Below are 17,020 nucleotides of genomic sequence, written 5' to 3' on the forward strand. Positions count from 1 at the left end.
TCCTTAAATGCAATGCATTAAAGTTAAAAAATCAGCGATTTTGCTAATAGGAGGAGCAAATTACCATAAAGTTGAACTTCATGGTAATTTGCAAAAACTTTGAAAAATGCACTTTTGTGCATTTTTTAAAGTTTCATGTTGCGCACACACATGCCCTTAGGGCATGTGTGTGCGCAACATATGTGCACAGATCAATTTCAGGGGTGCAATAGGGTGTCCTTTTGACGCCCTGGCACCCTTGAAATTGCATTCTCAATTTGCGATTCTCTAATTGAGAATTGCAAATTGAGAATGTCTTCCCATTCATTCCTATGGACCTCTAGGCCCATAGGAATGAATGGGGAGGTATTCCTTAATTGTGACTCTCAATTTGCGAGTCGCAATTAAGGAATGTTTAAAAATCGATATTTTTTAAGTGATTTCTACATGCATAGGCTTTTGCGATTCCTTAAAAATCGCAATTAAGGAATCGCAAAAGCCTACCTTGATGCATGTGCCTGTTTGTGTATCACTCAACTGGCATAGTCCAACCAGCCCAACCTTTGATTCTCTTTGCGGGCCAAAATGTACTTTCTGCAGTTTCTTGTGTGACTAAGAATAGCAGAAGCTCTCTCCCCCTGACCCAAGGCGGGGATAGGCAGGACGGACAGGCTACGTCTCTCCAGCCAGACAGACACGCGGCAGAAGATTAAAAAAGTGTCATTGATATATGGCTCTGGGGGAGCAGGCGCGACGTGTCCGGCTCACACCTGTAGTCATCGGCTCAGCGGACATGCATCGATCTCCGATTAATCACGCCGCAGTGCCGTTCAATCCCAGCCCGGTGCCCGTCCGAGCACCCCCCCGACTCTCAGAGGACATCAGGCCTCTGTGATTAATCTCAGAGTTGTCCTGAATTGTGGTCCCCGGACCCCTTTGTATTCCTTCCTCCAAGCGATCTTAAGTCCAAAAGCCGGAGAGAAAAGAAACAATTTTGGAACAGGGCCTCCCACCTGCTCAATCAATATCAGCCACGCCCCCTGCCATCAAGTTTGGAAAACCCCCAGGTTAATTAAAACAAGAGCCTAACAACACCTCGATGAATTACCCCCACCTCGACACCCCACCCTCATTTTTTTTTCTCCAGCTCTCATCACAACACTGATGTATGAAATATATGAACTATATCGACCTGCCTTTGACGTCAGTCACGAGCCCCATTTTTCCGTTACTTTTCCAAGAAGTGACTGATGGTGCAGGGGGTGAATTATATTTCTTGGTATATTGCAGAGGATGACACAGCGCGCGCGCACGTGTCCCACCAAATAAAAGGCCCCGCGCCCTGGACGCGAGCTTCATTCCTCCCTCTGGCCCTCAGCTTCCGCTGGACTCGACACCGGTTACCCACCGCAGCATGGACAGGATGACGCTTCCCTTCTGCCTCGGGACCCTGGCCCTCCTGGTGGTGGTCGCGCTTCAGGTGGCGCAAGGCAAGCCCTTCATGCTACAAGGTAAGTCACGAGGGGCGCCTTGAAGGCATGCCTGTCCTGGAGCCATGGGCTCCCCCCAAACTTCTCTGTCCCCCTGGGGATTGCCCAGCCTCGTGGATGGCCAGTCTGACCATGAAGGCAAGTCACAGGACGCTGAAGAGTCATCAGGTAGGGGTCATCTAGTGGTATCTGTTCCTACTTACCAGACAGTTGATTGATTGATTGATTGATTGATTGTGGGTTTCTAAAGCGCTAGAATCGACTCCCGAAGGAGTATCTCTGCGCTGTAGACCGCTGGGGAACCCGTCCTGGCTATCCCTGTGAGATGGTCCCTACTGGGTATCTCCAAGGTGAAACCAGGCATCCCCGGCGTATGTGGGGGGCCGTTGTGGAGATGAGGCAAGCTAATGCCCAGAGTTGCCGAGTGTGATCCCTAGTTAGAGTAGGCACCGAGAAGAGAATTATCGAGTCCGCTGACCCTGGTCCAAGACGTTCTCCCTCAGGATGGTGTAGGAACCTCTCACTCGTAAGCTGTAGGAAACACCTACCCATCAGCAGACCTGGTTTATGTTCCACCTTCAAAATGTTTTGGTAAATGTATCTTTTAAGTAAAACAAAAAAGTGTATTAATATAAGTAAAATAACAGAATGTACGAAATAATCACAGTAAATGCAGGAAAAAAACATACAGCATGATAAATAAAATTGGCAAGTGTGTGAAACAGTGAATAAAAACTCAACAATATGTCATGAAGAATTAGCAACAATTAATATCGAATAAAATAGAAAAAATGTGTTAAAGAAAGCATAATAAATAGAGATAGAAAACAGTAACTTGAAGGAAATTCTGGAGGTTTGGGTACTTCTTGTTGAGGAGGAGTTTTAGACAGAGAGCGGCCAGCACTGGAGTCAATAAACAAGGTAATCGGTTCCCAAAGGTCTTTTCGTTTTGGTGCTAAATGAAGTGGATAAACAAACGTGGTATCTAGTCGATGGTTATGGCAAATGGCATACCACCAAGCTTGATATGATATTTTATTTGATATGGTAAATGTATCTTAACTCCATCTCCATGTTCCTCGAAGATATTAATATATCATTAGGCACCTATACGTTAAGTTAGTTAGCATAGTACACCTGGACTAACCTACATAGCCTTACCTTCAAGATATGCTGAAAGTTTATGTTTGCTGCAATATTTTGGTGGGTGGGTATTAATACATCAATATTCTGGAAGTCACTATTGTTCCCACTAAATTTTAGAAGGTCGGTGTCATTTCCTAGATCTTCTGGAAGTCAATATTTTCCCCAAATTATCTTGGCAGGTCGGTATTAATACTTTGAAATTCTAGAAGTGGACAATTTTACCACCATAATTTGCAGATCAATAAAGTAATACGTCACCATCTGGTAGGCAATATTTTGCACACAATACTTTGGCAGTTCGATATTAATATGCTGTGATCCTGGTAATCAATGTTTTTGCCACACTATTTGGGCGTGTTGATGTTTCACCGTTGCCTCGGGGTGATACAAAGACCCCTCCAGTTAGCGCCTTGATAACACCATTGTGCTGCTTCGGCGCGCTATTACTACAGTTCTTGTGTTACATTGTTGAATTTTTGGGGGCTTTTTTCACTTTTTAGAGCCCTTTGGAGCGAAGGCGTGAGCTCTAGGCAGGCGGTGCTTTCCAAAGGCACCAGAAACTTCCTCCCTGGAGCTCATGGCGGGGCTGAAGCGAGGGCGGCTCAGAGTTTCCCAAGTTTGGCCAAGTTGTCTTGGTGACGGACAGGTGCGAGGCTCAACCTTCCACTTCAGGGGTCGTGAAAGAAACACGAGTCGCCCCTCTCCCAGGGGCAGAGCGAGGCTCTAATATTTTATGAAAAATCCCAATGAAGTTGTATTTAGTGGTAGTACTTACATAGCGCATTGAAACAACTGCACACTGCCAGCGCTATTGAGGCGCTGCTTGACCTGCCTTCCCATTGTACAGTCTCCGTGTCCAAGAATTCCCTTAACGCCTTTAAACACCGCCTTACTTCCCACATTCCTACATTGCATCATCACATGGCAGGCCCAGGGGGCGGCTGGCCTGGCCGGAGGGGGTCCTGGTACCTTTGTCACATTACTGCACGTCTGAGCGTCTTTTTAAGCTTTTGGAAAGAAAAAAATATGTTTCTCTCCACTTTGCCAGGCTGACTTTGTACAGCGGTCACTAATTGTTGGGTTTGAGCCAAAGCAGGCCACGCCCCCTGCGTGAATCTTATAACTACAAAACACTGCTTAGAGCTAGTAAGTGACAGAGGACGAACAGCGCTATTGTAGAGCCCACAGCAGACAAAAGGCTTCGAAGCACTAGAGGTTGGGAGCTGAGAGTCAAAAGGAGATCCAGTGATGTGCACACATTCACACGTGGTGTCAGCTAGACAGTAATGATGGCCTCACCCCAATGTTAGAGCATCCCTACCCCACCACACCTCTTCCACCCAGGTGGAATGTACTCCTGCATCAGGAAATCACCAATCTGTGCATCGGAAAACACGGGGGAAGAGATGACGATGCGTCCTGTCACTAGAATGGTGAATACGATGGTGCACAAGAGTAGATTATGCAGACTGACGTCAATGAAACAGGCCTGCATACCTGCAGATCCCCCGGGGATTCGAGAGGTGGCCCTGCCTCCTGCTCCCCTGAACCCCGAAACAACTCGCACAGCAGGTGCCCCCCTCGGGAAACAACCTTTACAACACAGCCATTACATCGCAACATCCTTTACAATGCATGACACTACAATGCAGGCATTACAACGCATACAATTTCAATGCATAACACAACATCGCATATCACTACAATGCAGGCATTACGACACATACCATTACAACGCATACCATTGGAGTTAGAATAGTAATTTTTAACCCCTACACTATCCAATACTTACCTTAAATGCAATATAATGGTATGCGATGTAAAGGTAGTTTTTTAAAATGCGATGTAGTGTCATGCGATGTAATGGAATGCGTTGTAGTGGATGTTGCGATGTAAAATCTGCGTTGTAAGTGCACGCGTTGTAAATGTATGCGTTGTAACATCATACAATCGCCTCCCTCTGACCCTGGGCTTGGGGGCTCCAGCCGCCCACTGGAACAGGTGTGTGGAAGCCGGAAGTGTACCCACAGTTTACATTTAATGTTGCACCGGTGAAATGCTGGCGCCCCGTCCCCCAGGAGCACCGGGCATTGGGAGGCCATTAACTAGCACAGAGACCCACCAGTTTACCCCGCCCACCCCCCTGCCAATGATGCCCTGACAACACTTCCAAGCACCCCTTCTCTCTCCAGCTTTCTCTTTAGATGACACACACATTTTTACTGCTCCGTCTTTATATTAAATGCATATAGCGCATCTGTAGCTGTTTCCATTAATAACTTATTAATATGGCCGGCTTTTTATGCTATCCAACATTGGGCTGCTGTTGGCATGACGCCGAAGCGGCTGGGGCAGGGCAGGTCACGGGTGCAGAAAGGAAATCTCCGTCTTAACCGGCTCTTCCCCCCGCCCCGCCTTTCCTGTTCACCTTTAATGTTGTTACTGCAAATTACTTATTGTTAGCACTAGGTCTGGGTGGAATTTGCATCACTTCCTTTGCAGAAATTAAACAAAATGTCTAAAACAGTATGCAAAGATGATTCGTTATTATGCAAAATACCACTCTGGCATTTTGATCTTTTTTTAAACCACAAAATGCTTCATCGCATCCATTTTTGTCACCAGGACGCATTTAGCTCTAAGAAAAAGAGTGCAAAATTGCAGGTGACGCGAACAGCAAAAAATATTCTTTTCATTCGTGTTGTTCCCATAAAAATCTCAATTATGCAACATGGCGCAATGGCCTAATTTTGGCATTTGACTTTCCTCTCTTCCAACCCTTCCATACACTAATTACTTATCTCATCTTTCCCCCCTTCCCTTCCCCTCTTATCTCATTTTCTTTTCTTGTTTTCTTCTCTCTTCTCCCCATGTTTCTTTCTTCTTACTCCTTATTTTTAAAATGTTTTATTCCATTACCACCTCTTTTAATATGTGACCATAACTATTCTTACTCATTTTCTCATTCATTAGATGGTTTCTTTACCCCTTTTTCCTCACTGTCTCTGTATCAGATTGTTCCTTGCTATAATATCTTTTGATGATATACGTGTTATCACTCTACTGTTCCATCTTATGTTTTTCTGTTAACGTTGGTACTTTATTGTTACACCAATAAAAATTATTTAAAAAAAAATAAATAAATAACAAGTGTAACATGAAATTCCAGAGTTATGGGTGATTACACCGGCGTAAATGAAATTTCGCCTGGATCCACTTATAACTTTGTCATTTTTTCGTCAAACTAGTCCTGTTTGTAAGCTTAGATTTCCACATATGGGCAGAGACGTTTCAACCTAGCAGAGAAGGTATGCAGCTCCTTAGAGAGAGAGCTCGGGAGGGGGAGAAGAGGCTAGGACAGTCTACTACCCTGAGCCTATGGTAGAGACATGGGGTCTCCCAATTTGGGATTTGGGGCCCTCACACACCCGGCTGGGTGTCACGCTTCATCATGGGGTGTGCTCCTCGTCAGGCCGGTGCTGCAATGTCCGACAGAGATCTTTTTATCCCAGGCGTTTAGGTGCAGTCCGAGTACGGGGCCCGATGTGAGCGATAAGTCCGCAGGGAGAGTATGGAGACGGATACAAACGGGTTCAGTGGTGCTCCAAATCCGAATAAATTGGCGAGCCCACTGTTCCCAATTAAAACGGAAAAGTTGTTGGTTCATATTTAGTATCAACACAACTGTATGACCTGACGCTGTTTCTTGAACAGATCTGTGGATTTCAATGTATCTTATAGCTCCCACCCTTTGGTGTGCTAACCAAAGATACCAAAGATGCGACACACCATAGGAGTATCCGTGTGCGCGGCAGGTTAAGCCGTACTGCTTTCCAGCGTATCTGGTGTGTCGCATCTTTGGTATTAACCACCACACGGACGGCTGAGACGAATCAGCGAGAACCTCCACATTACCCGGTAGCCGAGTCGGAATTAGAACCGGTTGAGAGCACATAGCCATTGTGGCAACAGCTTTGGAACCGCTGCCCGTGGGAGCCCTGATGAGGCCTTGGGGGCTATCAGCCCTGACGAAACACGTGTTGGCTAGGCGTGGTGAATAAAATCTGAATTGAAGAAAAACTTCCATCAAGACTACTTCCACATTGTTTGTCTATTGCTTGTGTTGTTTGATTACCTACAATTACTCTGTAAAAGGCGTTGTGTGCACAGATACCTGTTGTATCAATCCTGTTCAATTTAATGTTCTGTTTCCTTTTCATACACCCTACTGTGTGGTGCAATGTGTAACAGAAAGGTAAACACCAAAAGTTGTGAGAAAAAATGTGAGAAAAGATGTGGAGTGCCTCACGGAAGTAACACCCTGGGAGTCCACTGGTTGGTACTCACCAGTGAAAAACTGTTTATTGTATAGTTAATTAAAACCATTACAATGTTGCAAAACATAAAATGCATTTCCTTCATGTGCTATAATAAATTAGATATAAGCAGCTGATACCACTTTTTTTTTTTTAAACCAATCAAAAATTGCTGAATTGTAACTGTAACCTATATTATCCTTTCAATAAATTCTCTAAATTGGTTACAAATTTGATTAATTGACAAATTAATTGTGGATCCTCTGAGTCCAGAGTTTTTAGTATTGCTGATCGACAGGTGCGAATGCCTCTTTCATTAAACTTCCTCCTAAGTAAATTCCGGCGACAGCGCTCTAACACCGGGCAGATGCATATCAGGTGTATAAAGTCCTGAACTGATCCTCCAATCAGGTTGATTAGCATATGTGGGCATTTGTGGGCAATTTCCCCATGCGCAGCTCCAAGTACTTCAATTTTAAAAGGGGGGGGGGGAAGCGAGGCCCACGATCTGCTGGAATGATGATAATGGTAGTTTCCTTTGCCAGACATCTGCCATCTTAGTGATTTTCGGAGAGGCATTTAAGTACTTCGCATAATGTGACTTAGGATCATTTTGCAGGGCTGCCCAGAGTGCCGAGTTAATTTCTAAGTCATGATTGAGCCATATTTTGTACCAGAATTTGATTGTCTCGAACCTTTTGTGGAGTATTTGGTGCTGTAATCCAAACTCGAGACGTACCTGAGCTGGTGAGGCATCACACGGTAATCGAAATACTCGCCAGTGGACTCAGGTTCTCATCATTAGCACTACCACATCATATTTAGTATCACCTGTGAACCAAGCACTTAACCCCTTCGTTGCGCCCGTCGGCCAACCGCCGCCATGAGCACTACGTAGTGCTGCGCAGGTCCGTTGGCCGACGCGGCCCCGCCCACTCAGTGGAACGCCTGCACCGCGCCCAAAGTGCCGCAGTGGTTAAGGTGTTAAAAAAATCTCCCAATGAGGTAGCTTAATTGTAGCCCAACTCAATTTGGGCAGAAAACTAACTTCTTTGAACCCGACAGCGGAGGGAACGTTAACATCACTAATGATAGTTCAGCAGTGGCTGTCTCGCCCGGAACCTACCCCACACTACACCGGTTTGGAGTGCTTGGTTCACAGGTGATACTAATTATGTACCAACCACTGTGTAGATAGTATACTTACTTTGGTCCTGAAGAATTGCCACAAGATCCCCCGGACACATTAAGCAAGAACCATGTCGACCTTCAACTCGTAGCCGCTACTGACCTTTACCTCAGGGGTGACTCACATTTTCTGATTTTATTGGGAACAGTGGGCACACTGAGAGGTAACGCTCCACTTTTTTTGCTATTCACCATTCCCCAGTGTGCAATTCCACATGCGGGTAGACTTATTACATGTGTCCTTCCCCTCAAATGAGTTGGAGAAACTGTAAAGTTTCTAAATAACTTTCAGACTGTATTTTACATTTTGGCTGGTTGGCGCACATGTTGGACAGGAGGGCAGAGATCTGGGCCACTGATCTACATAATGGAAAGCATAGGAATTGTAATAACGTTTATAATTAAAAAACATTTTACTTTATAAAATATAAAGGTAGATTAATTAAAAAACTTTACTGTTTATTGGAAATATTAAAATACATATTTACAGCAAATTAAATCATCAAAAACAGTCATTTAACAAAGAAATTACTCATCCTACTAACATTTTTATTTTTATTTAATATTTACTAAACTTGATTTAAAGTTGTATACTTAATTAATTGTAAAAAGTTCAGATTAAAAAAAAGTTTACCAGTTGAATGTATTTTTTAATTGTTTATTATTTTTGTAAATAATAATAATTATATATATTTTAAATCACTTAGAATATATATACACATAATTTTAAATTGTGAATAAATTTACTTAATTTAACAGTAGTCCCTCTCAGCGTTATATAAAATCCATTTGATTTGCACCCTCAACTGCATTCAAAATTATGCTTAGGATCTTATTTTTAATCTAGTGGAAGCCCAGCAGTCCTTCTAACCAAGTCTGCGCCAATAGATTTCTGCTGGGTGCAGCTGATGGGGCACCAGTTTACCAGGCCCCGGGTACCAGGATCCAGTCCACAAGGGGGCTGGTAATGGTTACCTGTGGTTGTACTTATCACTGTGGTTAAAATTGCACTTTGTTCTTATTCAGACACACCTCCCCTGAATCTGATTAAAAGTGTTTAGTGCGTTAGAGTGTATTTATATTCATATCGCTCACCACACACTCAGCGGGCTCACATAGGAAAATTTCCTCAGATAAATAGCCCGTTTGTGGGTGCTTGTTGGGCATTGCAGCACCCGTCCAACGAGGCGCCGGCCCGATGATGAAGCATGACACTTTGGTGTGTGTGGACTCTATAATCCTATGTAGGATACCCCCAGGGGCTGGGGTCTCCCTCCGGTACTCCCCTTCAACAGTGGACGAGAGTCTGAAACAGGCACACATTTTCTTTACAGATATGCTGTTAACATTTCAGATTAACTAGAAGAGTGTAGTGCAACCTCCTTGAGTAATATTGCTGCTTTTAGGGTCTGCCACAAAAGAGCCATCAGTAAACAGCAGGACCCCAAGCCCTGGCATCTCCAGCATTGCGTTAAGCAGTTTGCACGGCTTTGACTGTACAACGGATGCAGGGTACTTAGTACACAACTGCTCGGTGTTGTAATATAGCCTTATAGCCCACGTTAAAGGCCTGAGCCGAAGGTGAGGGCCTTTAACAAGAGAGTGGAACTTTACTATCCGATATAGCCCTAATACGAAGGGCTGTAAGGTTATTAGAACATCCTGCCACTAGAGGGAAGAATGTTCTAACAAATAAAACAAAGGCGTTTTCGAGCCGAGGGGGTTTAAATCCCCTCGAGCTCCGAGAGGCCTTTGTTCACAGCAATAGCTGTGAACAAAAGCAACGTTGGAATGTTGCTCTGCGGGCCTTTACCGGCCCATAGAAGCCCGGAGCAGTCCATTGTATTCATTGGTATGCGCCACATTCCAATGTTCTAATAGTTATTACACGTTTTGATGTGATGGCTGAGGTGTTCAGATGTTGTGGAAGCAGTCCTGTCTATGTAGTGGTAGGCCCCTAAATGGTAGGTTTTCATTTTCAGTAAGTCCACTATTTTGGATATTTCCGGGTGAACACATCCAAGGCTGAAGGTGTCAAACTTGACCCGCCTGCCATCTATGTAAATATTAATATACTTGTAAGAGATGACTTTTTTAATGACACAGATGGCAAAGTGCAGCTCTCAACCTGTCAGGCTCATCTGACATCTGTTTGCATCCTACAGGTTCCTTTGGCTATAAGGCAGCTCAGTGGGCTCAGGTGCTAGCAACATCAGCCGCTCTGTAGCTTTCAGGTTCAATCGTTCTATGAAAGCCGAGTACCTCTTGAGTTCTTGAGTCAATAACCAATAGAAATATATGTATATTATTTACAAACCATGCAGTTGGTCCTTGCAAATGAGGGATGCCTGGAAGCCAGATACTATAAAGGCTTGTCTGTCTATAGTTGTCTCTTAGCCTTGTTATATATAACAAGCCCCTTTTCCCACCTGTGTCTTGTATTTTAAATCCTGCTTGCCTGTTTTTAAAGGTGGGCAACCCAATGTAGGCTAAGGTCAGTCTTGAGCCGGATGGCCAGCTATGGCTCAGCTCGGGGTCCCTTTGAAGTTATCACAGTCCCTATGACTTCATTGATGTAACATTGATGGCAACACCCTCCCCTCTGTAGGGTCCACCACAGACTTAAGGACAATTCTGGTGGTGTTGTGCAGGAATGAGACAGTCTGATAGCTAGAGGATTTGAACTTGTCCGATGTGTATTTTTCTGTCTGACATAGAGACAGTTTTACTTGCTTGTTGTCAAAGACTTATTGTTTCTCCTATATTCCAATATATACATAAGGTGGGCTCTGTATCAGCCCGTCGCTCTACATCAGGTGGCGTGCTTGTCTATCTCATTTCCATGCTTCTTATTCAACGTCCCCCCTCCTCACACCTTGCTTGTTGCACCTCTGAGCCATTTCCTCTTTAATATAATTTGACTGGATGGTGACTTGTGTCCTTCCACTGCTTACATTGAGAGAACTAAGGGGCATATTATCAAGAACGGTGTTAAAATTATCGCTGTTTTAGCGGCAGAAAACGGCCGCTAAAGCGGCGATAATGGGCTTGATAATACGCCCTGGAGAATTCCAATAGAAGCCAAGGTTCACACCAGAACATGGGCTTCTATGGGAATTCTCAGGGGCATATTATCAAGCCAATTATCGCCACTTTAGTGGCAGTTTTCTGCCGCTGAACCGGCGATAATTTTTAAAGCCATTCTTGATAATATGCCCCTATGTTTTTCTTTTCTTTTACCGCTCCATGTAAGTGCACGTGCTTTCTTGCTCTCGTCCCTTCCCTGTGAGCTGCTTCTCCCTTCACACCCCGCCACAACTCCGCGCTCTCCGAATTGCTCTCCCACCATAGCTCCCAATGCTTTCCCAACACCAGTTTCGTGTTTTTTATTTTTTATACCCTACACATACTCCATTTCTCCAACGCCTCCTGTTGTTTGCTGCTGCTACAGGGGTTGCTACCCTGTCTCATCTCACAGTCTCATTTTATATTGTATTATTTATTTTTAAAACATTTTGGAGGGCCGTGTAGCTTCAATTTGCTGCCAGGCTCTATTTTTATAAAAAATATGCTTTTGCGCACTTTCTTTCTTTCTTTCTTTCTTTCTTTCTTCCTTTCTTTCCTTTCTTCCTTTTCTTTCTTTCTTTCTTTCTTTCTTTCTTTCTTTCTTTCTTTCTTTCTTTCTTTCTTCCTTTCTTTCCTTTCTTCCTTTTCTTTCTTTCTTTCCTTCTTTCTTTCCTTCTTTCTTTCTTTCTTTCTTTCTTTCTTTCTTTCATTTCTTCCTTTTATTTATTTCTTCCTTTCTTTCCTTTCTTCCTTTTCTTTCTTTCTTTCTTTCTTTCTTTCTTTCTTCCTTTCTTTCTTCTTCCTTTCTTTCATTTCTTCCTTTTTTTTTTTTTTCTTTCTTTCTTCCTTGTATTCTCCAAATAGGTCCACCATCTTGGAACGGTACATTAGAATAAAGACTACCTCATCATGACTAATGTTTGTGCACGTGTGTTGATGCATGAACTTATCATCATGCTTGGGTTGATGTATCATCATGATGCCTACAAGCACATGTTTGATGACAAATGTGACATATACACCAAAACCCTTTTTTGGGCAGTTTAGCATCAGCAATAAACATATTTTGCCATAAGGGGAGATTGATCGGCTTTGGTACCGCTTGTTGATTATTTGTGATTTTGTTCCTGATTTGAAGCAGGCTACAGTAAGTGCCTGACTTGAGTTGGTGGGTGAAGCGAAGCGACAGGTGGTGGTGGAGGGCAGGTGGTGCGAGGGCTTTTATAATGGGGTGACAAAGAGTTTGAGTTGAGGAGGGCAGAAGCCAGGTCCACTAGAAATGAAATTAATTTGTACTTGTAAAGCGCACTGCTGCCCCAGCAAAGGGGCGTCCTGGCGCTGTACGCATACCGCTGTGGAACCCTTCCTGGCTTTCCCTGTGAGGTGTCCACTCCAGGGCACCCCCAGGGTGAATCCAGGCATCCTTAGCGCTGTTGGGGCCGTTGTGGAGAATAAGCAAGCTATTGCCCAGAGTCACAGAGTGGGACTCCATGATTGGAATAGGCACCGAGGCGAGAATTATCAGGTCTGAGGAAATTGAGCCCAAGACCCGCTGAGGCGGGAATTGAACCCTGGTCCCGGCTAGACCTCTGCATTAGGGTCTTCTGCCGCTCTAACCATTGAGCCACACTTCTCCACTCTTCTAGAGAGTCATCTTGAATGGGAAAGACATGTGAAGTGGGCTGCTGTAAAAAGCTTGAGGGGCAACAGAGACAAGCATGCCAGTGAGTTCTGAAGAGTACTTCGAGGAGAACATGGTCACAAAGTGCTGATTGAGGCATGTGTTGCAGTGAAACTAAGAGCGTGAGGGTGGCACAGACCAGATCACCCAGGTAGAGTTGCCTGTGCAGTCCCTTTTTAGGCTCACGTCTTCCTATGATGCTGTAGGGGGGTGGCTGACATTGACACCAGCCTGTTGTTGAGGCAGGACACTAGGTATCTGATGTCTGAGGTTTGTTGGAAGATGTGCCAAGCAGGACCGCTCTGTACGCTCATCAGAATGAGGGTAGGCGGGGGGCACGGCATAGCCAGTTCTAAATAGAAGCAAAGTGCTTTCAAATGATTCATCTCACCCAAGCTTCGGCGTACCCCTGAATAAAGCCATTTACGCAAGTGCCTACTTACTATGCTCTATGCATTTATCAACCGGTCGCATTCATAAGGAGTGGTCTCCAAGAGCCGTCTCCATAGCAACAGAAGAGGACATTGATGAGGAATGATGGGGTAAACCATGGCCATGAGAAGTGGTAAATGATATAGGGATTTGATTTGGGGATTGCTTCCCTCCCTCACAGCCTCTTCGCTAGTGATACTCACACATTCCTACTCTGAAGTACCACATCACCAAGATTCATTTAACCAAGGAGGCGTGGGCACCTCCTGCCTCCCGAGTAGGGCCCCAGGAGATCTCATAAGGGTTGCAGGCAGGTGGCATTGAAGCAAAGTATGGATGGTGTGCAGCATCTAACCTGCTACGCCCCAGAGAGGCAATCCGAGAAGGATGGAGACACCCTGACTCTTTGGGCAGGCTGCCAGGTGTGGCTGGAGGACCTTCCCTTGTTCATGATTCTGGGGGACCAATTCTCCCATGAGAAGGTCACCCTAGTGATGAGCTGCATCACTCAATTACTGCTTCACAAGGAGGTAAGGAGGTCGGAAGATCTACATCCAGAGATGGCCGACGCTTTAGGGACAGGTTTGAGACAGATGACGCTTGCCTCTTGCTATGGTGAATAAGCAAGAATTCAGCTCCCAGGGCTACCCAGTAGGCAGATCTCTAATCCACCTCCTCAGGCACCTTACACCCTCCCTGATACAACTGAGATAATCTCTCCAACATTGTGACCTAATTACTAAGGGTGTGCGGTAAACTCCACTCTGCCGGCGGAGTTCGCTGAAGTTTGCCCACTTCGCACTCCGCCAGGAGCACGGATTTCTGGAAAACGTGGCTAACCACAAAGTGTCGGATTTAGAGTGAGCGACACAAATTGTGCGCTAGGACGAGTCCGACCGCGATTTCTCAACGTGGGCAGTCACAGCAGGTCGCTACCATTCACGTTGAGAATGCAGCCACTCATTAGAAAATCTACTTGAGCGGCAGAAAGAAGCAGCACCCTCTGGTGCGGCACATGTTGCCGTTTCCGACTATTTTTTAGCACGGAACAAGCTCCCGGTGCTAAAAATATGCGCAATCTCAACTTAAACTCTGCAGAATCTCTTGCAGCTTTTATTTAACTCAGCGGAATACCGCAGAGTAAAATTCTGTGCTTTCTGCCCAACCCTGACAATTACGCAATCACTGACACCGCCAACAGCCTCTGTAGGCTTCCTCTCCGGGTATCAACATCCACATCTAAGAAGTGGAAGACGTCTCAGGTGTTCCTTGAGTGGGAGAGTGCCCTGAATGGAGTTAAACCATCTGTATGTAAATTTGTAATTTGTCTATTCTTAGAATATGTTGGCATCAGTCCAACATTTAGACACATTTTTATGAGGAATTTATAAATTTTTATTTCTTGTTTTAGAAAATGAACTGTTTTCAGAGAAAGATGGAACCACAAATGAAGACATGTTGCTGGCACTGCTGCTCAATAAAAACCTGGGATTTGCAAGACCTTCCAGTTTAGGTACCGTATGACCACCTTCATTATTTGATAAACACCCGGGATCGACAAGGCCTTCCACTTTAGGTGCTGTATGTTGACCATCATTATTAGATAAGAACCTGAAGTGGAGAAGACATCCTAGTTTAGATAACGCATGGCGACCTTTATTATTAGATTAAAACCTGGTCTTGAGGACAAGTTAGATGATGAGTACTTTACAATGAGCTGTATTATTGAGTGACCACCCAGGCTTGTGAAGACTTTAGAGTATAGATACTGTACAATGAGATATATTAATGTATTATACTATTAAACCCTGGGCTATGGAAGACCCTCCAGTCTATTTATGGCATAATGGTTGAAGGAAGTGACCCGAAAAGGGTCACCCGGGTCATCTACAGCCTCCTAATCGCCTTCCAAACAAATGAAGAGTTGGGCAGGCAGTATAGTATTCAGTTATTTATTAGTAATACTCAGCAGACGAGTCCAATCTGACTTGCACCCTAAGATGTCTGCCGAGGGACTGGCCCCCCAACAGTCTGCAACACATAATCATTCCTCACTGAACCCCCAACCACGCCTACAGTGGAAAGTTACCGGCTTGAGCTGAACATGAACGAAGGAGGCACAGAAGGATGGGTTACCACCTGCTAGACGGGTACACGCTATCACTATCTCAAGGTTGCCTTGCTGGGGCTCGGCGTCTCCTAACGTGGGAGCAGAGCTACGGACAGGGATAGGCATGTGAGGGCAGAATGGCCTATTCATTAGTAAGTCTGAATCCAACCTTGAACAGAAAGGGAAAATTATAACTAAATACAGTGTTCTGCTGAGGCAAGCAAAACGAATAAAGAGGCCTAGTTCAGACACAGCCTAATAGGGATAACAAAATACAAAATGGAGTCACACGCGCTAACTGAAGCTTACACATTGCAGGGATAACTCAGTGAGTTGAATAAAATGGATATGAATGATGCCTCATTTAGCCGCGCACTGCTAACCTAATATAGAATAGAACAAGCGTATAAGGACAAAGGATTTTTCAAACCTAACAAGGTCTGTATTAATTACACACCCGGGCTGGAGAAGACCATTAAGTCATGACAGAAGGCGATGAGGATTCAGTCTAGGAAATGTACAGTCGTCTGAGGTACCCGATAAAAATCTGCTCACTAAAAGACTTTTGAGTCGAGGCACGGTAGGATGACGTCAATAATTCAAAATGTGGTCTGAGCAAAGAAACCGTGAAAGTACAGCCCTAAAGCACTGTGTTTTAGGACTAAGCACACCTTGAGCTCAATGACCCTTGCCTGATGCTGCCTTCTGATTGACAACCTGGACTGGGTAGACGGTGGTGCTCCTTGTAAGCTCCCTGGTAAACAACCGAGAAAGTAGATGAAAGGGAAGCTCCTCTGTTCCCCGTAGTTACCCCCCTGCTGACAGCAGTTGATGGAGAAAACTTCCCGGGTTGACAAAACATTCGGGCTCTCCTCTGGAGGAAATTCAGATCCTAATTTGGAAGCTTCTCCTGGTCTGCAGGGCATACACGAAATGGCGTTGACATATTGTTCAGAAGGTGCATCTGGGATGTGTTTCAGGTGAACATTGACCAATGCTTGTTGAATGTGCTGTAGGAAAAATACCTCTGGTTCCTTGTGAAATGGGGATCCTGATCATTACTTTCCACAAAAAGGGGCTAGGGTCTACTATATACAACTCAACCACCCCGAACCCCCAAAGAAGATACGTAAGCACACAAGGAGGGGTGGAGGGAACGAAAAACATATATAACAAAAACAGATGGAGAAACTCATCTGTTTTTGAAAACTGCCCTCACTCACACACCGAAGTGTGTGACATGCTTCATCATCGGGTCTGCATACAAAACGCCCTGGTGTAGCCACACACAGGGCGGAGCATAGGGGAGGGGGTAAAAATAATAAATAAAAAGACCACAGGACACAACACAAAACACATGTAACATGTAAAGTGATATATCAGTGCATATCACCCTGTGATTTAAACTGGTTAAACGACAAAAGTGCAGTTAAGGAAAAAGTGATTTTAAACTGGTTTGAGGATACCAAACAAACCGTTAATACTAGGTTCCACAACCAGGATTAAGAGAAAGTAGGATGGGTCATGTTTTTGAAAAGAAATGTAGGATTCTCAAAACACCCCTACTGGTACTGCTTGTGCCAACATGTTTCGACCGACTTACTGTGCCTCG

The 17,020-nt window shown here is 44.6% G+C and overlaps 1 protein-coding gene across 1 annotated transcript in view; it reads left to right on the forward strand.

The window, feature by feature from the left end:
- Positions 1-1,393: 1,393 nt before the first annotated feature.
- The window catches only part of UTS2B (urotensin 2B), a 29,771-nt gene continuing 14,144 nt past the window's right edge, over positions 1,394-17,020 (forward strand). The window contains exons 1-2 of the mRNA XM_078666117.1: positions 1,394-1,490; positions 14,710-14,811. Of these exons, the coding sequence (XP_078522243.1) occupies positions 1,394-1,490; positions 14,710-14,811 (199 nt within the window). The remainder of the gene's footprint in view (positions 1,491-14,709; positions 14,812-17,020) is intronic.

Source organism: Lissotriton helveticus, chromosome 11 (assembly GCF_964261635.1).
Source record: "Lissotriton helveticus chromosome 11, aLisHel1.1, whole genome shotgun sequence".
NCBI classification, from domain to species: domain Eukaryota; kingdom Metazoa; phylum Chordata; class Amphibia; order Caudata; family Salamandridae; genus Lissotriton; species Lissotriton helveticus.